Source organism: Pongo pygmaeus, chromosome 12, assembly GCF_028885625.2.
Source record: "Pongo pygmaeus isolate AG05252 chromosome 12, NHGRI_mPonPyg2-v2.0_pri, whole genome shotgun sequence".
In the NCBI taxonomy this organism is placed as follows: domain Eukaryota; kingdom Metazoa; phylum Chordata; class Mammalia; order Primates; family Hominidae; genus Pongo; species Pongo pygmaeus.
This window is the reverse complement of record NC_072385.2, coordinates 24,130,441-24,149,531: the sequence shown is the minus strand read 5'-3', so window position 1 is coordinate 24,149,531 and position 19,091 is coordinate 24,130,441. Positions and strand designations below refer to the sequence as shown.

The window sequence follows — 19,091 nt, the reverse complement described above, 5'->3', positions numbered from 1 at the left end:
GCTCAAAACTCAGTGGGACTTCATATGACTCTTGATGACTAGAACCTGGAAGAAGTGATACAGCTTGACTTCTGAGGCTAGGTCATCAAAGGCAATACGGCTGGTGCCTGGTTCTGTCTTAGGACACTTGCCCTTGGAAACCTAGCCGCCACATTGTAGGGAAGCCCAGGCCACATGGAGAGCCCCTATATGTTTCCTGCCAACAACCCCAACTGATGTTCCGGCTTACTGCCAACAGCACCAGCTATCACACATGTGAGTGAGTGAGCCTCACTTCTGCCATACTCTAGTCATCAAGAGAGTCACATGAAGTCCTACTGAGTTTTGAGGGCAGAAAAACTAGTCTCCATCTCTTGATGAGGAAGCGATAAGGTCTGGGAGAGCAGTGAGGCTAGAAATATTGCATTAGCTATTTTTGGAAATTATGCTTTTTTTTTTTTTTTTACTATTTTTGTAAGTAACATTGCATTTCTTTAGATTCCCTCAATATTTACTGCTCTCTACACCCTTCATGCTTCTTGCCTCTTGGAACTTTTAGCTGGGAGATCGCCTTGCTTCCACATGAAGTAAAGCCCTTTTCTCTATTATCTATTGGTGGCAGTCTCCTAAGTTATTTATTTATTTATTTTTTGAGACTATTTATTTTTTGAGTCTATTCCACCCCAGGCTGGAGTGCAGTGGCACCATCTTGGCTCACTGAAACCTCTGTCTCCCAGGCTCAAGCAATTCTCCTGCTTCAGCCTCCCTAGTAGCTGGGATTACAGGCACTCGCCACCATGCCCAGCTAATTTTTTGTATTTTTAGTAGAGATGGGGTTTCACCATGTTGGCCAGGCTGGTCTTGAACTCCCGTCCTCAGGTGATCCACCCACCTCGGCCTCCCGAAGTGCTGGGATTACAGGCGTTAGCCACCATGCCACAATGAAAATATTTTATTTGCCTGGTGTAAAATTCCAGGTTGGTAGTTACTTTTCTCTTGGCAAACTGGACATGCTATTCCCGTCTTTCCGCATCACTATCACTGAGGAGAGCTGGCAGGCAGTCTGTCTCTGGCTGTCTTTGCCATCTCTTTGTCTTTGGTGTTCTGCAATTCACCGTAACATGTTTAGGTGAGTTCCCTTTTATCTTGCTTGCTTAGGACGTGTTTGGATTTCTTCAATCTGAACTGGTGAATTGGGGAACCCTCCTCCTCCCTCCTCCCAGGCTTTCCTTCTTGTCCCTTCCCCGGCATTGTCCTCACAGGGCTTATACTTTTGAAAATAAACACCAGGAGATGTGTTCAGGCAAATATTGCTTTCTTCTGCCCCGTGACCCTCACTCTCCAGCCAAGGGGACACCCAGAATGACTTCCTGGAACTGGGAAAGAAAAATTATCTGGGGGTGAAATACACATGGTGCCTCAAGAAGAAGTCCTCCTGCCCTGTGGGGTCTGTGCAGAGGCTCCAGGACTGGCACTTCCCATGAAGGCCCCGAAGGCCCACTGCGTGCATCTCGGCCTCACTCGGCCTCAGTGAGGTCACACTGCAAGCCTGAGAATTTGAGCGGCATTCTCTGCCCCCAGAGCCAGCTGTCAAACATTTACCAGCACAGCACCGGGCAGGATCCACGGCTAATGGCAGCAGGGGTGGGAAAAGCTGAGCTGAAGTTCAGAGCTAGGATAAAGCCAACAGGAATCCCTCTCCTTTGTCAAGTTTATTTTATTAAAATATACAGGACTGAATATTAGTGGATGCTGAGAACAGGAACCACCCTCCCAGGCCGTGGCCAAGGGAGACGCTTCTGCCATGCAGACATGCGGCCGGTCTGTGTCCCAGCATGGGAGGCAGACCCCTCCTGGTTGGGCTGTGCAGCCAGTCTGGCCCCAAGGCCAAGGCCGGCAGGGGTATGGTGGTGATGCTCTCCTGAGGCCTTGGCCTTAGAGGCAGAGTGACACCAGCTGGGAGGGCTGGGCAGGGGGTGAGGGGAGGGAGGAGATCCCTGAGCCAGGGAAAGCTGATGCCCTCCTGGAGGCAGAGGCCCCCAGTCAGCCTGGAGCCTGGAGCCGGGTGTCCATGCAGCTCCGCGGGGGAGGCCAGGCTGTGTGTGAATGCCGAGGGGCCCCCACGGCCTCTGCCATACCGCCTTTCCTCTGAGGGCTCTGCTCACCCTGGGACTAGCCTCCTGGGGCACTCGGGGACTCCCCGGGCCAGCCCTGAGTGGAGCTGGGCTGGCTGTGATGGAATGTATTATGTGGGAATGTTCCTGGAGGGGCCATGCGGCCTGGGACCGGCTTCCTTCTGGGTGAGGCCCCAAGCAGTCGGGAGAAGCATCTCTCTCCTCCTGGGGGTTTCTGCTGACTACCCAGCCACAGCCCCCTCAGCCCTCACCACTGGCTCCAGCTTTGGGCTGGCATTCTCCATCCCCAGATGGAGGGGACAGTCAAGCAGAGTCCCCAGGATTTGTGCTTTTGAATGTTGGTCAGCCGGGCTGGGCTTTGGGGCCCCACTGATCTCAGGCACAGAGCAGACCCCCAAGGCCTCTTCCCCAGGGCCACCGTATTGGGGCTACTGGGCCCAAGCCTCAGCCAGCAGGAGGGCCTGGCCTCTGAGAAGCAGTGTGCTGGGCTCCCACCGGGGCTGCGCCTGAGCTGCTAAGGAATGCTTGTGCTTTTTGTGCAAGGCAGAGGGATGGCAACACTGCTTCAGGAGAAGGGGCTCAGCCAAGCTGCTGGGCCGTGGGAGGGGCACTGCAGGAAGAGGAGGGACACTCCCGTTCCCAGGCCCCTCTGAGCTCTGCCCCGGGCTCCCTGGCTGCCAGTCTCTGAACCACGTGCCTCCTCCTGGGACCTAAGAGGACCTTGGAGGGAACAGTCTGTGCTGGAGGGTGTGTACAGCCCCACCCACCGCATTCCCACTGAACCAGGACTGGGGCAAGGAGAGGCTCATCCCACCCTGTGGAGCTGGCAGAGTGCCCTCAGATTCTCCACCACGACCCAATCCCCAAGCTTGAAATCCCCCACCTTCCTGCCGCGGAGGGAGAATGGGGCCTAGCGGCCCCTCACCACCCAGGCTTGCCCCACAGTGGGTGGCCTGGTACCCAGCTCTTCCAGGTCAGTGGAGTGGCAGGGGGTCCTGGGACCCCCAGGGAACCATTTCCAGAAAGCTGCAGGCTTGGCCTCCATCACCCCCTCTCCCCCCTGGCCCCCAGCTGGTCCCTCTGGGCTCCTGAGGTGAGGGGCTTTCTAGAAGCATAGGTAGTGGGCAGAGAGTGGCTGTGGGGAGGAGACCAGGGGAGCCTGGAGCCGGCCCACTGTGTGGCAAGAAAGCAGAATGGAGAACGGGACGAGGTGGGCTCACACCGGAGATTGGACCCTCCCCTGCAGGGGCACTCGAGCCCCTTCTTGGTGACATCCAGCGGCTGGTGTCCTGCAGACCTGCTCTGTCAGCCACTCACCCAGAGGCAGCCTCTCCTCGCTGGCCTGGGAAGGGCTGGCTGGGGCTCCTGGACTCAGCTCCCAGCCAGACTCAGTCCCTCCCTGACCTCTGTCCCTTCTGCCAGTGCAGATGAATGGCTGTGTGTGTGTGTGTGTGTGTGTGTGTGTGTGTGTGTGTGTGTGTGTGTGTGTGTGTGTGTGTGTGTGTGTGTGTGTGTGTGTGTGTGTGTGTGTGTGTGTGTGTAGCAATCTGTTCACTTTTTGCAAATCTATTTTTAAAAGTTTCTTGGAGGCTGCTCCTGGCAGGATGGAGGTTTCTTGGGGGTGGAGGTGGCCGTGGCCATGCACTCCTTCGGACGTGTCCTAGATGACATTCTCAAACAGCTGCATGGAGCTCATGATGTTCTCGTCCTGCGTGGAGACAGGAAGGGAGGCCGCTCAGGTGCTGGGTGGGCTCCAAATCCTGCCCCCTTGAGCAGATTCCCGCCAGGGACTCGGAGCCTGTGGCGACTGCCTGTCTGTCTGTCTTATTGGGTGCAGGGGAGATGGGGGACAGTGAGGTGGAGTAGCTGGTCCGAGGTCCCTGGCTGGTGAGGCATAGCCTGTCTTCAACCCCACTCCTGACTGCAAGCCCATCTGGGATGAGCTGATGAAGGGGATCCCGGCTGGCCTCCAGCGGAGGTGGGCGCTAACCAGGACTGCTCTGGGAGTGGGGCAGTAGAGGCGCTGGAGGCCCAGCGTCCTGCCCCCCGAGGTGCTCTCTGGAAGGGCCAGCAGCAACACTGCGGAGGTTCTGGTGCCCCCCCACAGTGACCCTCTCCCTCTGGCTGACCCCATGTCTGCCCCTAACTTGAGGCTCTCCAGGGGCGGGGCTGAGGGAGGGTGTGGGGGTAGTAGGGGGATGCTGTGGGCTGCAGGGGTGGGTGAGGAGGAGGAGACTCAGACAAGAGGGCAAGTGGAGCTTGGGGTTGTCCAGGAGGTGGCGAAGGGTCAAGGACAGCTGCCACGTCCTGGGCTGGCAGGGGTGGGACTGGGGTGAGGGAAGGGGCGGACGCTGCCAACCACCCACCTCTGTGCAGAGCCTGCAGAGAACTGTGGCCCAGCCTCCCGTGCCACCTACCTTCTGACAGGTCTCCAGGAACTCTTCAATGGTCACCACCCCGTCCTGGTTCCGGTCCATTTTCTGCAACCCAAGCCATGCCCAAGGTGAGTCTGTGCCCCAGCAGAGACAGCCCTGCCCCTGGCCTGAGGACACAGAAGTCATGGGTGGATGGATGGGCGGGTGGGCTCCCTCCACTCTGACTTGTCCGCTGTGACTACTCTGGATCCAGGCCACATAATCCACCCTTAGTAGCCACCTCCCAACCAACTGCTGAGGCTCCAAGCATCTCCCCACTGCTCCCCTAGGCCAATTCCCTGAGCCCTCCTGGGCTTGGGTTTCCCAGAATTTGTCCCCATGCTCATCTGACTGCCTCACCTCCCTGAGAGGCAGCCAGGGCAGAGGGAGCAACTGAATCACAGGATGGCCCGTGTCTAGTGGCCCCAGCAAGTAGGAGGCAAAGCCTGCAGCCCCTGCAGCCCCCATGCATACAGGTGAAGGCCCCCAACCCGCTCCTCTCCCAGAGCGTCTTCCTGGAGGAGCCACACAGCTCTCAGGAGGCATGGAGCTCTGGCCCAGGGTCAGCTGTCTCAGGATCCCCAGCCCTGGCCCCCAGATGAGGTCCACAGGGCAGAGCAGTTGTGTAGTTCACTTCTCAGGGGTTCTAACAACCAGCCAGATTGGAGGGGCAAGTTTAACCTCCTCATGGGGAGTGGGGAGGCTCAGAGAGGCAAGCCACTTGCCCAGGGTGGCCCCAAAAGCGAGAGCCCCTTCCTCTGCCAGGCTCCCCTCCCTAGGCAAGGCTGGTGCTCGCTCACCTGGAAGAACCTCTCCACGTGCTCCGCCGGCGCGTCCTCCCGCAGGATGGGGTAGGTGTGACGGCCCATCATGTCATAGATGGACTTCATGATGGCCAGCATCTCCTGGAGGGGGAGGCTGGCATGAGCCTGCTGCAAGCCCGGGGTGGCTGGAAGGGCTCAAAGGGAGTGGGCGGCATCCAAGGGTGCAGGGCACCTCCAAGGCAGTGAGTGCAAGGGGCCAGACGAGCTGGAGAGAGAAGCCTGTCCGCTTCCAGGGCACCCAGAGTGAGCTTCTGACTCTAGGGGAAGCTCATCTTCCAGAGAAGTGAGAGGTGGATTGCTATGTGCTTATCTCCAAAATGTGACGCTGCAGCAGAAAAAGTGCTTGGACCAAACAAAACCTGCCTGTGGGCCCATGTGGGAGGGCTCCCCTCTCCACCCATGCCTTAAGGGACTGCACTGCCCCCTTCACTTGATGGGGGCCAAGGCCAGGACCTCTGGCTTCTCCACTTAAGTCTCCCCGAGGCCTTTTGTGTAAGACAGTATGACCGAGAACACTTGCTGAGGTGGACCGAGATGTGTGGTACAGGGTACCTGAGCCCACACTCCACACCGGGGTATCCAGGACCGAGCCCAGGAGAGGAGAGCCCACTGGCTGCTGTCCCCGGGGCCAGTCTCTGGATGGAGAGCGGGAGAAGACAGGTGGGCAGCAGGAGCAGGGAGAGGAAGAGCAGCGGGGGGTGGAGCAGCAGGAGGGGAGGAGGGGACAATCCCTGCCCCCAGCCCCCCACTACCTCTTTGGTGATGTAGCCATCCTTGTTAATGTCGTAGAGATTAAAGGCCCACTTGAGCTTCTCGTGGACTGTGCCCCGCAGCAGGATGGAGAGGCCAACCACAAAGTCCTATGGGGAAAAGAGAGTGCGGGGCGTGACATCCAATCAATGCCCAGGTTCTAGTTCCAGTTGCTGTGTGGCTTCCACTGAAATTCATGCCTCCAACAGGCACAGAGCCTCCCTAAGAGACTGACGGCATCCATTCAGGTCGGCACAGGGTGAGTGTGTGCCCGTGTGTGAGCGCATGCACGGGTGTGCAGCTGTGTGTCAACTTGTGTGAGGGTGTGCACCCGTGTGAGGGTGTGCATCTGTATGTGTGAACCTGTGAGGGTGTGCACCTGTGTGAGTGCACGAGCATGTGTCTGCATGTGTGGCATGGTAGCTGATACTGATGCCAGATAAAGATATTCAAATATATATGGTGTCCCAGACCCATTTAATGCAGTGCTACTGCTGGAGACGCCTGGGGGTGCTCTTTTAATAAAGGAGGTGCTCTATGTTTATTCTGCCAAGCATCTGCATGGCAAAGGTGCTTGAAAACTTCCAGATTAAATAGCTAGAGGAATGAAGCTCAGCTTTTTGTTTGTTGTTGTTTTTAGAGACAGAGTCTCAGACTGTCACCAGTCGCCATCATGGCTCACTGCAGTCCCAAATTCCCAGGCTCAAGCGATCCTCCACCTCAGCCTCCTGAGTAGCTGGGACCACTCGGAGTAATCCATGCCTGGCTAATTTATTTTATACTTATAGAGATGGGGTCTCGCTATGTTGTCCAGGCTGGTCTCCAACTCCCGGCCCCAGGTAATTCTCCTGCCTTGGCCTTCGAAAGTGCTGGGATTACAGGTGTAATCCCACGGCCACCTCGTCCAACCCTGCTGCTCAGCTCTTGAGTCACGACATGCTGTGTGTGGCCATCGCCTTTGGCATGGGACACTTTACTACCAATATGACAGAATATGGCTGTTTAAATGGTTTCCATGTGACAACTTCAACTGTTTTGTTACAGCAGTTGGTAGAAAGCAAGCTTTCCCCCTACCTCTTGGAAGGTTTAAAGGTGAAACCCTCCCTGCACCCTGGGATCCTCCCAGGCTACTCTGAAAGAAAGGGGTGAGAAAAGGGCTGTACCAGCCAAGTGGGACGGAGGACGGTCAGAGTGCAAGGGACAGGGCCATGCACCAAGGCCCCGAGGCCCCTCAAGTGTTAGATTTTCGGGATTGGAGAAAGTCTGTACCATGAGAGAGAGAGACAGAGACAGAGGAAAGCGATTTGGAAGAACAAAAATTATCCCAGGAGAAAAAAATTTGACAACAACTATTAGGTTCAGAGATTAGAAATCTTCCATCACTAAAATAAGAATAGGATGTCACAAAAAAGGGGTAACTGGAAAAAAGAAAGAGCTCTTGGAAATTAAAAATAAGAAAGCAAAATGACAGACTTCAAAAGAAAGGTTGGGAGAGCAAATGGAATCTTCCATGAAGTGGAATGAGAAGGCCAACAGCTGGAATATAGGGGAGAAAAGAGGATAATGAGAGGTGCACTCCAGAGGGGCCAATGCTGGGACACAGGCAGTTCGGGAAGAACGGGAGAAAATGGAGGAAAGTGGGTAGGAGCAATCAGGAAAGACGATTTCCCAGAATGGAAGCAGAGATTTCCAGTGTCCACCAAGGCTTGGCACAATGCATGAAAACAGCCTGCAGTTTAGCTGCAGGCATAGATCATGGTGAAATTTCAGCAAATTGGGTGCAAACAGAGGATCCTATAAACTTTCAGAGAGAAAAGCAAAGCCAAACAGAAAAAGCAAAATCGGGTCCCATTCACGGGTCAGTGTCAGCAGGGGCACCTGCTCTGCAGCAGCGCCTGAGGCAGGAGGCCCAGGGAACGATGCGACCCCCAACTTTGAAGGAGAACAGCTCCCTCTGGGGGTGCTGGTCCCTACAATGGATCAAGCAAGAGTAAGAACAGAATAAAGACATTCCCAGGTGCTCAAAGGCTCCAAAGTTACAGCTCACATCCTCTTTTATAGGAAGCAGCTGGGCGGTAAGCCCCTGAACACACAGAGAGTAAAGCAAGAGAAAGGAAGATCAGGGATCCCAGAACTAGAAGGCCCAGCCCAGCAGAGAGGGGAGGAAGCCCCAGAGAGCACCAGGCCCCAGCGAGGATAGAGTCGTGGGAGGCTGGTGGCGGGGGGCCTCCTCTGGCAGATGCCGGGCAGCAGGTTCAGATGACTGGAGAAGGGCCTGGGCTTGCATGAATAATGAGGTCACAGAACACCAGACAAACGAATCATCAGGACCAATGTTAACCGTAGGCAAAGGAAAGGAAAAGATCATTGCAATGGACAACAAGCCTCAGCGAGGGGTCCAGTTCACAAATCAGAGTAAACCAAGGCCTTATCCAACCTGAAGCCTAGAGTCTGTTGGAAAGCTGGGCTCACTGCAGTCCCAAACTCCTGGGCTCAATCGATCCTCCCACCTCAGCCTCCTGGGGGATGGGTGGGGGGCTGGGGGGATGGGAACATTGTGTGTCTGAGGGAGTCCCAAATTCTCACTAGTGGCAGGGGGTAGAAAAGTGGAAGCAAGCTGCTGGGGGACATGGAAACAAGCACAGGCGACTGGCTACAGCAGACAAGGTGGTGGTCACCTGCTGGTTTTCCAACGTGCACCCTGTGAATGTGTTGGACTCCAGTCGTGTGTGTGTAACTGAAGACAATGACTATATATATATATTTTTTTCTTTTTTTTGAGATTGAGTCCCACTCTGTCACCCAGGCTGGAGTACAGTGGTGCAATCTCTGCTCACTGCAACCTCTGACTTCTGGGTTCAAGCGATTCTCTTGCCTCAGCCTCCCAATCAGCTGGGATTACAGGCACCCGCCACCATGCCCAGCTAATTTTTTTTTTTGTATTTTTAGTAGAGACGGGGTTTCGCTATGTTGGCCAGGCTTGTCTCAAACTCCCGACCTCAGGTGATCTGCCCGCCTTGGCCTCTCAAGGTGCTGGGATTGCAGGCGTGAGCCACTGAGCCCGGCCAGTGAAAATATTTTAAAGAAGAAACACCCAGGTGTGGTGGCTAACACCTGCAATTCCAGCACTTTGGGAGGCTGAGACAGGAGAATTGCTTGAGGCCAGGATTTCAAGACTAGCCTGGGCAACATAGTGAGACCTTGCGTCTACAACAATTAAAATAAAAAAATTAGCTGGGCATGGTGGCATGCACCTGCAGTCCCAGCTACTCGGGAGGCTGGGGTGGGAGGATCACTTGAGGCCAGGAGGTCGAGGCTGCAATGAGCTATGGTGGTGCCACTGCACTCCAGCCTGTCTAAAAATAAAACAAAAAAATTAAAAATTAAAAAACAAGGAGAAACATTGTTATATTTCTACTATGCCCAAGTTTAGGGAATAATAATCACTGAAGCTTGGGCATGGTTTACACAGTAGTGAAGATTCTAAGTTATCCCTGAAGCCCTGGGTCAGACAGGCCTTCCTAGTGGGCAGCAAAGACGTGGAGCACACCGTTCTGGGGACCCTGGGCAGGCACCGCTGTCCTCTACCTTGTCTTCAGCTGACATGGGCCCCTCAGGTGGTCTGTCTGTCTGCTGCGGAGAAGCCCTCATGTTCAGCCACAGAGCCTGCTGCTAGCAGCTGAGGAATGTCCCTATGCAGTGTCCCTTAGCCTCTCTCTGTGTGTTGGCTACAGTAGTGACAGTACTAGGAGATGGTGGGAATGTCCCCTGTTAGGCCACTGGCTAGTCTCCATTCATAAAGGTAATACACAGATGACCCCAAGTCCTGCCAGCCCATGTCTGACCGCACGCTGCTTCTAAATTCCTTGCCCATACACACTGCGACCATGGCAAGTTTTAACTCCATGCTCTGAATGCCAAAGTGTAGGAACCCTGTCACATACACAGCCTCTGTTCTACGGCTGTCCCCATGGCAGGGGCTAGGCAGGGTGAGGGCTCTGGCGACACAGCACACTTCCAGGTGAAGGTGCACAAGAGTGCACAGGAGGGTGTCCCAGCAGAGCCCGGAGCAGGTGCTCAGCAAGGGGCTGGGAGTCACATGTGGTTGCTGGGCTTGCAGGCCTGCCGTCACACGGCCCTGGATGCCGCTTGGCCACTGGCACATGGAGCAGTTTACTGTCGGGGGTAACAGAGAAGCGGCCACACCTCCAGATGCCCACCTGGCTGCCACTTCCAAGCTGGGCCTGACTTGATCCTGGGCACCGAAGAGACCCCAACAGTCTACAGAATCGTTTTGGAAGCTTTGCATGTCTCTGGCAAGCCAGATGAGTTGCACGAGAAAGGCCCTGGTGACCAGAGCGTTCAGCAAATCTGTGTGTGGCGCTGCTCACCTGGGGCTCCCTGCTGCTGGCAAATCCCAGAAGGTCCGTGGGGATGGGAGCAGGAGCCACTCCGAGGTGGGGTGTGGGGATGGCATCGCCCACTCGGCTCTGCTGAGGTCTGTGTGTTTTCCGATTTGGTCTTTTTGGTTATGCTTTTTGGTGAGCGGAGGGAGGGTATTATCTATTACCATATCAGTAAACTCTAACTAATATGCATCTTGTCTCTAAGAATATACAGAAAGGGACAGGATCATTGCAGACAGTGTCACGCAGGCTTGCCTTGCATTACAGGCGCACGTAGGAGGCTCTGAGGCCTGGCAGTGAGGATGGCCGGTGTTCTCCAGACTAGATTTGGTGCCTCCGTCCCTGGCAGGATCCTTTGTTACCACTGGGATCCCAGCCTGTGGGGCTCCCAGGATGGGGCCATAGGGACTTGCGCCCTCCTCCTTCCCAGAGCAGAACACTTTGAAATCGAGAAGTTCCTCAAGGTAAATGTAACTGCGTGAAGCCAGAGGACTTCGTTTCACGTGCAGAGAAGCTGCAGAAGGCCCGGGAAGATGCCAGGGATGAGTGATCTTCTGAGAAGGTGCCCAGCAGAGGGGCCACAGTGGAGCCACTGACAGACCCAGCCCAGAGGGCTGCCACCTGCTTCCTTAAAGGGCCACAAGGCTGTCCCTCAGGACAGTGAGGGAGATGGCCACAGGAGGTGAGGGGCGACTGTGACCCTCCTGAGCACTGCCATGCGCAGGGGCTCTGCCGAGCCTCTCAGTCATCTCATTCCTGAACAAGAAAAACCACTCGCACCCCGCCTGCTCCCTTACACCGTTTCCTAAAGACACTTTACTGCCTGAAGTCTCAGGTGCCTCTTAAAGGGCACCCCAGGAGGGAGGGGCAGGGAAAGGACCTTGAGTCCTCCCTGAGGCTCCTCCGTGCTAACCGGGTGTTTTCTGTGTGCTGTGGGGTTGGTATTTCAAATCTGAAAACAAGATGTGAAAACACGGTCTGCGTCTATGTGCAGAGCCCTCACAGTGTGGCTCAGAGTGGAGGGGTCCTGTGGTCACAGGGCAGGTGGGGAGCATCAGTGTGCCTGGCGGGCTTGCGGCATAAAAATAACCCGCGCAGTTTATCGACAAGTTATTATTACCCCGTGTGGCCGGGGCCTTCTGGCCCCATGTGATTCTCTGTGCTTTCCTGTTAGCTGCCCTTAGCCTGGAAACCAAGCTGTCGGGGTATCGATCAAGCCGGCTCTCAGCAAGGTTTTCCTCCCCAAAGCGGTTTCAGCTTTTCGCCTGCAGCTATTTTTAGAGGCTTGGGCTCCGCAGATGGGGCCTCTCTCCAATGATCCTGTGTGGTGGGGCTGGGGAGGAGCCCAGGCCAGGCCCCCACAGGGAACTGTCTGGGTGGGGGACAGGCTTCTCCTTCCGCCAGTGGGTAACACCAGGCTTTGCTCTCAGTGCCCAGCTGGGATGAGCCCTGGAGGCTGCTCCAGCTGGGATGTTTTCTAGATATTTTTGGCCTATTTTCTGGGTAACAAGGAGTAAATTCTACAAATGGAGGTCTCACATCCCACCATCAGCAAACCAGGCCTCTGAGTTAAGCCCTGATCCCTTTGAAAATGCAAATTCCCGCTGGGTCACTACCACCTGTGTGTGCCTCGGGGGCTCCCTTGACCAGGCAGAGCTGGATGCAAACTGTCAAATGGAAGAAAAGGCTGAGAACGTGGTGCCGGCCCAGCAAAGTCAAACACTGCAGAGCTCACTGGCCCAGGGCCAGCCACATTCACTCGTTCCCAGGGTGACTCACAAGCTCCTTTCCACCCAGGACCATGGCTCTCTCGACAGCCCTGAGAGTGACGCCAGGGCAAGGATTCACCCCTGCAGCCACAGGGGCGGGACACGTGGGAGGAATCCGCGAGGACCTACCTCAAAGTGGATTGCCCCGTTCCCGTCGGCATCAAAGGCGTTGAAGAGGAAGTGTGCATAGGTGGTGGCATCTGGGGAGGGCAAGGAAGAGGCTGGGGTGTGTTGGGGCTGCCTGGCGGCTCATCTCCCACCCCAGGCAACCCCAACTGAGGGTGCTAACTGCGTCCTGGCTCAGAGTCCCTGTTTCCCACAGGACAGGGGCAGCACCAAGCCTCTAGGATGCAAGGGGCAACAGGAGGGTCCCCTCCCTCCACACTGGGACACAGCAGGGCTGCCCTGCCTCGGACTCACCTCCCTGAGGGAAGAACTGCGCGTAAATGAGTTTGAAGGTGTCTTCATCCACCAGGCCCGTGGGACACTCCTGCAGCAGGAAGGCACCCCCTCAGCCCTCGGCCACCCCCAGCTCCAAGCCCGACTCCGCATGGTGCCTGGCTGGCCTCTCTCCATCCCCTTGGGGGCTGCCTGCTGCCCGTGGCACTGCTGGGGCCCCCTGGCCTGGGTTGTGGAAAGCCTGGGCAGGGGTGGGGTGAGAGGGAGCAGGGATGAATAGGAAGGGGGTGACTGCTCCCCCATACCCTCCTCCTCTGTACCAGCAGCAAAGACATGGAGGGAGGAGTGTGGCGGCCTCAGCGATGCCCATTCCGAAGCCTGCCCCCGCCACACAGCTTTCCCACAACACATAAGCCCCTTAAAGGCCCCTGGGATATTTACTGTGGCATGGAGAAGTTTCCAGGTCTCCCTGGGCCAGGGTCTCCAAGGCCTCTCCCGGGGGAATGGGGAACACTCACATTCTTAAAGCCCCTGTAGAGAGACTGCAGCTCCTTCTTGGTGAACTTGGTCTGGGCCTGCAGCTGGTCCAGCCCCTCCGGCTGGTGGCGCACCGTGGACAGCTCCAGCTCACTGTCGCTGCTATCTGGAGGGGGACACAGACCAGACAGGGTAAGGCCTGTAGCCCTGCTCCTCCATCTTGCTCAGGTGTGGTCAGGGCATGGGCCAAAATAGCGGGTGGAGGAACTCTCCTTGCATGACTACCATGGACAGCCACACAGGCTGTGCACTGCACAGACGGGGTGTGACTGAGTGGCCCACGCAAGAGCTGTGCCTCTGCTTTCCTGCCCCCCACAGGGCGGGCCTCCCCATCGCAGCCCCTGCAGTGTGCCCCCCTGTCATCTGCACGGTGGGACAAGGTGGGAGCTGCTCTTGTCCTAAAGAGGCACTGAACAAGGGGATACAGGAGGGGGAAAGACAGCAAGACAGGCATGAGGGACCCTTGAACTTCAAGATCCAATTCCTAGACCACTTCCTCCATGTGGCCCTCCCTGACTTTCCCCAGGAATGGAGAGGGTGCCTCCCTTGGCCCTCAAGGCCTAAGGCGATGCTGTTCAGCTACAGTTGGCAGAGGGACGTTATTCACATCTGGTTAGGAGGCTAAACCTCCAGGGCTGTGGGGGCAGGGATCAGACCTGTCCTTTAAAAACAATACACAAACTTGGCTGGGCACGGTGGCTCACGCCTGTAATCCCAGCACTTTGGGAGGCTGAGGTGGGCGGATCACGAGGTCAGGAGATCGAGACCATCTTGGCTAACATGGTGAAACCCCATCTCTACTAAAAATACAAAAACTTAGCCAGGCATGGTGGCAGGCACCTGTATTCCCAGCTACTCGGGAGGCTGAGGCAGGAGAATGGCGTGAACCGGGGAGGCAGAGCTTGCAGTGAGCCGAGATCGCGCCACTGCACTCCAGCCTGGGTGACAGAGCAAGACTGCATCTCAAAAAAAAAAAAAACACCATAAACTTGTTAATTAACCATGGCTACATTTGGTGGGGGGAGGTGCGATTTCAGGTGATTTTTACTTTTTTATTTATGATTTTAAAAAACATTTTCCTAATTTCTTTTGGTGTGACATGCATCACTTTTACAATGCAAAATAAAGCTAGGGCTGAAACAGCACTGAGTGCCCACACCTTGCTGAGCAGCATCCTCGCGTAATTACAGAGCGCCACCTTCCCACAGACCCAGGACACACGGGCCCCGCTGCACCGCCGCCCTGTCTCCCCTGGGCCACACAGAATGGTGGTGATCCACAATCACCCACATGGCTGGTGCTGGCTGCTGCCTCTCCCACTGCACAGCGACCTCTTTAGGGGCAGCTGTCCTGCACAGCTCATCCTGTGCCCGTGGTGCCTGGCATGGTGCTGGGCACTGGTCCTGTGCTGAGCTTGCTCCATACCCAGGCCTCTCCTGAGAGCGTGGCGGGAAAGACAGCCTGCACTGCCCACTCTCACTAACCACAAGAGCACCCTGAAAGCTGCTCAGCAATCAGGCTGTTTCTTTGGTCCACACATGCTCCCAATCTCCAAGATAACTATTTCATACCATCCTTCCCCTTAAGTTTCCAGTATCTCCTCTCCCATCCTTACCCTCAGGTTGCTTCCCACTTCACTGAGAAGATACAAGCCATGGAGGAAAACTTCCCCAAGCCCTCACTCCACACCTACCCACCTGCCTGCACCTGGCCCAGACGTCTGCACCCCTGCCTGCTCCGAGGCTGAACTGTGCCTGCTGCCAGCGAAGACAAACCTGCCACTTGTGCAGGGGGTTCCGACCCCTCTCGCCTACTCAGGCAAGTGGTGCCAGCAAGTCTCCCACTCTTTCCTCATCACCTTTTCCTCTCTTCTGGATCATTCCCATCACCATATAGACATACTGTAGAATCTCGAATCCTTAGTCATATTAAGTATAGGTAAACCCTGTAAACCAGCATCCCACGCCAGGCAAGCATCCCACACAGACTCTTCCCTTGCCCAGGGGCCTGCACAAGGATGCTCACAGCAACAGCATTTTTGGCGGGAGAGTTGGAGGCAACTCAGGGGTTTATGGCAGGCAGGATGGGTAGGCGAAATATGGAGGCTGCACACTAGGTAGAACTGTGCCATGGAGCAGATGTACACACAGCAGCGTGGATGGATGGATGGATGGTAAGAATCCTTTGATTAAGAGGCAGACTTTTCGGACTGGAAAAGCAAGATCCAATTATATCCTGTTTACAAGAGGGATACTCCTAATACAAAGATAGATTAAGGCCGGGTGCTGTGGCTCACGCCTGTAAGCCCAACAATTTGGGAGGCTGAGGTGGGTGAATCACCTGAGATCAGGCGTTCAAGACCAGCCTGGCCAACATGGTGAAACCCCATCTCTACTAAAAATACAAAAATGAGCCGGGTGTGGTGGCGGGCACCTGTAATCCCAGCTACTTGGGAGGCTGAGGCAGGAGAATTGCTTCAACCCGGGAGGCGAAGGTTGCAGTGAGCCAAGATTGCGCCATTACACTCCAGCCGGGGTGACACAGTGAGACTCCATCTCAAAAAAAAAAAAAGATTTAAAATAAAAGAATGGAAAAACATTAAGAAAGCTGGATGTTTTATAATGACACAAGGATTAATTCATCAAGAAGGCAGAGTAAGCTAAAATAGACATCACCTAGTAACAGAGCTTTAAAATACCTAAAACAAAAAATTCAGAACTAAAGAGAGAAACAAATAAGTCACAATCATAATTGGAAGATTTTAGCATCCTTTTCCAGTAAATGGTATGACAAGTGATGATATAAAAGATTTGAAAAACACCATCAACCAATTTGACCTAATTAATATTTATAGAACACTGTATAATTGTAGATACACATTCTTTTCAAGAGCATATCCTGTGGTTACCAATATATATCAGATGCTGGAACACAGACTCTTACCACAATGGTATTAAGTTAAAATTCAGGACAAGATATTTAGAAAATCTCAAGTATGTGGAAATAAACAGTACGTTTCTAATTAGCTCATAGGTCACAGAATAAAACTGCAAGGCGATCGCATTTTGAGATATTTTGAATTGAATGATTAAAAAACAGAGCATATCAAAATTTGCTGGATGCAGGCAAAGCTGGGCTGACAGGGAAATTTATTGCTTTCAATTCCTTTATTAGAAAAGAAGATAGGTGTAAAAGCAATGACATAAGCTTCTAGATCTAAGAGTCAGAATCTAAAAAATGCAGAGCAAATTAAATTCAAAGTAAATAGAAGAAAGAACATAATAAAAACAAGAGTAGAAATCAATGACAGGCTGGGTGCAGTGGCTTATGCCTGTAATCCCAGCACTTTGGGAGGCTGAGGTAGGTGGATCACTTGAGGTCAGGAGTTCAAGACCAGCCTGGCCAACATGGCGAAACCCTGTCTCTACTAAAAATACCAAAAAAAAGTTAGCCGGGTGTGGTGGTGCACGCCTGTAATCCCAGCTACTCAGGAGGCTGGGGCATGAGAATCGCTTGAGCCCAGGAGGTTGGAGATTGCGGTGAGCTGAGATCACACCACTGCATTCCAGCCTGTTGACAGAGCAAAACTTTGTCTCAAAAAAAAAAAAGAGAAAAAAAATCAATGACAAATATAAGCATAGCTGCAAACCTTATAATAAAGTCATTAAGAAACTCAAGTCATAGACTGGAAAAACATATCTCCAGTATATGTATCTGACAAAGGACTCATTTCCAGAATACATAATAAACTTCTACAAATCCATATAAGACTAATAACTCGATTTTTTAAACAGGCAAAAGACAAGGACATGTCACAAAAAAGATGTACAACTGGCCAAATAAGCACAGGAAAAGGTATTTGAAAGGACATATGAGAATTCATGCAGTGATGGGAAAACTGGAGTACTGGCTCAGCCAGAGTGGAGATACCTCCCTAAGCATCTCAGGTGTTGGCTGAAACCCCAGAAAAGCTAGGCTTTAGGACTGTGAACCACATCCTTGAGTAAGCGCATGCTCTAGACCCAATGACAAAGTCAAAACAAAACTACTCTGACAAAGCCTAAAATAAAGTCTGTGAAGATCACGTGAGTTGGCCAATAATTTAACTACATCCCAAACGAAAATTTGTTAGCATTTATATTAAAACAATATAATCCATTGCCTACACTATCCCTTTCACAATGTCCAGCATACAATAAAAAATAAAAAGACATGAGAAGAAGCAAGAAAATGTGACCATAATAAAGAGATGAAGGATAAGCAGAATTATTAGACTTTTATTGTTAGAATTATTAGAAAATAACTTTAAAACAACTATTATCAATACTTTGAAAGAAATAAAGAAAAGAAAGCATAATAGATGAGAATCTTAGTAGAAAAATTAAAAACTATAATAAAAGAACAAAATGGAACTTCTAAGCTTGAACAAAACAATACCTAAAATTAAAAATTCACTGGATGGACTGAGTGCAGTGGTTCACGCCTGTAATCCCAGCACTTTCAGAGGCTGAGGCAGGTGGATTGATTGAGCCCAGGAGTTTGAGACCAGCCTGGGCAACATAGCAAGACCCTGTCTCTACAAAAAAATTACCCAGGCATGGTCGTGTGCGCCTGTAGTCCCAGCTGCTTGGGAGGCTAAGGTGGGAGGAGCACTTGAGCCTGGGAGACTGACGCTGCAGTGAGCCACGGTCATACCACTGCACTTCAGCCTGGGCAGCAGGGCAAGACCCCAGCTCAAAAAAAAAATTGAAAAAATTGAAAAAAAAAAGAAAGAAAAGACATAAACTACCAATATCAGGAAGGAAACAAGGGAAATAAGTACTAACTCTCCAGACATTAAAAGGATAAAAAGGAGATATTATGAACAAGTCTTCACACACAAATTCAACAACTTTTATAAAATGGACCAATTCCTGAAAAATTATAGACTACCCAAATTCATCCCAGGTGAAAAAGATAACCTGAATAGTCCCAACCAATATTCTTCATGAACACAGGTGTGAAATTTCTCAACAAAATATTAGCAAATTGAATCCTTTGATGAATAAAAAGAACAATACACCACACCAAGAGGGGTTTTCCAGGAACATGAGGCTGATTCAATATTTGAAAATAAATCAACATAATCCACCATATTAATAGTCTAAAAAAGAAAAAAGCACATAATCATATCAATTGATGCAGAAAAAGCATTTGACAAAATTCAACATCCATTCATTAAAAATAACTGGGAATGAAAGGGAACTTCCCCACATTATTAAAGAGCATCTACACAAAATCTATAGTCAACATCATTCTTAATGGTAAAAAACAGAATGTTTTCCCCACAAGAAAAAAGGTCAATATACAAAAATCAATCACATTTCTATAGATCAGTAATGAACAATTAGAAATCAAAATTTAGGCTAAGGTGTCTCCTGAATTTCCTGGCAGTAAGATCCAAGACCCTTGCTCCGGTCTCTTTGATCTGTTTTGGAGCTAAACAGGGAGAGGGAAGGACGGTGGGGGCTTTTTGTGCTACCTGGAAGCTGAGGGACAGTCAGAAGTCTGATGACTACATGAAGGGTCATCAAAGGTGTAGGCTTTGCCACTGGGCAGGAGGACATGTGACCAAACCAACAGTGATTATCAGTCAGGAAGGAGACAAAGTGGTGATCAGGACTCAAAGCATATTCAATCACACAGAGAAACTACTGCTGATGACAGACACTGTACACTGTTAGAGTACGTCTGTTGTTAGTCTGGATGGAGACAACCGTGTTCACATACAGAAATGGGATGGCAAAGACACAAATTTTGTAAGAGAAATTAAGGATGGCAAAATGGTCATGACTCCCACTTAATTTTTTTTTTTATTTCCATAGGTTATTGGGGAACA

General features: G+C 52.4%; 1 protein-coding gene and 1 long non-coding RNA gene across 3 annotated transcripts in view; one reads left to right on the top strand and one right to left on the bottom strand.

Moving 5' to 3' along the window:
* Positions 1-1,678: 1,678 nt before the first annotated feature.
* The window catches only part of KCNIP3 (potassium voltage-gated channel interacting protein 3), an 89,258-nt gene continuing 71,845 nt past the window's right edge, over positions 1,679-19,091 (bottom strand). For both annotated transcript variants that reach the window (XM_054475229.2, XM_054475230.2), the window contains 7 exons: positions 13,195-13,319; positions 12,698-12,767; positions 12,407-12,477; positions 6,105-6,212; positions 5,329-5,433; positions 4,532-4,594; positions 1,679-3,822 (listed from right to left, as the gene is read on the bottom strand). In XM_054475229.2, the coding sequence (XP_054331204.1) occupies positions 3,775-3,822; positions 4,532-4,594; positions 5,329-5,433; positions 6,105-6,212; positions 12,407-12,477; positions 12,698-12,767; positions 13,195-13,319 (590 nt within the window). In that variant the 3' untranslated portion in view covers positions 1,679-3,774. The remainder of the gene's footprint in view (positions 3,823-4,531; positions 4,595-5,328; positions 5,434-6,104; positions 6,213-12,406; positions 12,478-12,697; positions 12,768-13,194; positions 13,320-19,091) is intronic.
* Positions 5,379-15,253, top strand: LOC134737834 (uncharacterized). Its single transcript, XR_010123200.1, has 3 exons — positions 5,379-6,012; positions 6,142-6,361; positions 14,835-15,253. It is a non-coding gene; the product is annotated as an uncharacterized LOC134737834 (long non-coding RNA).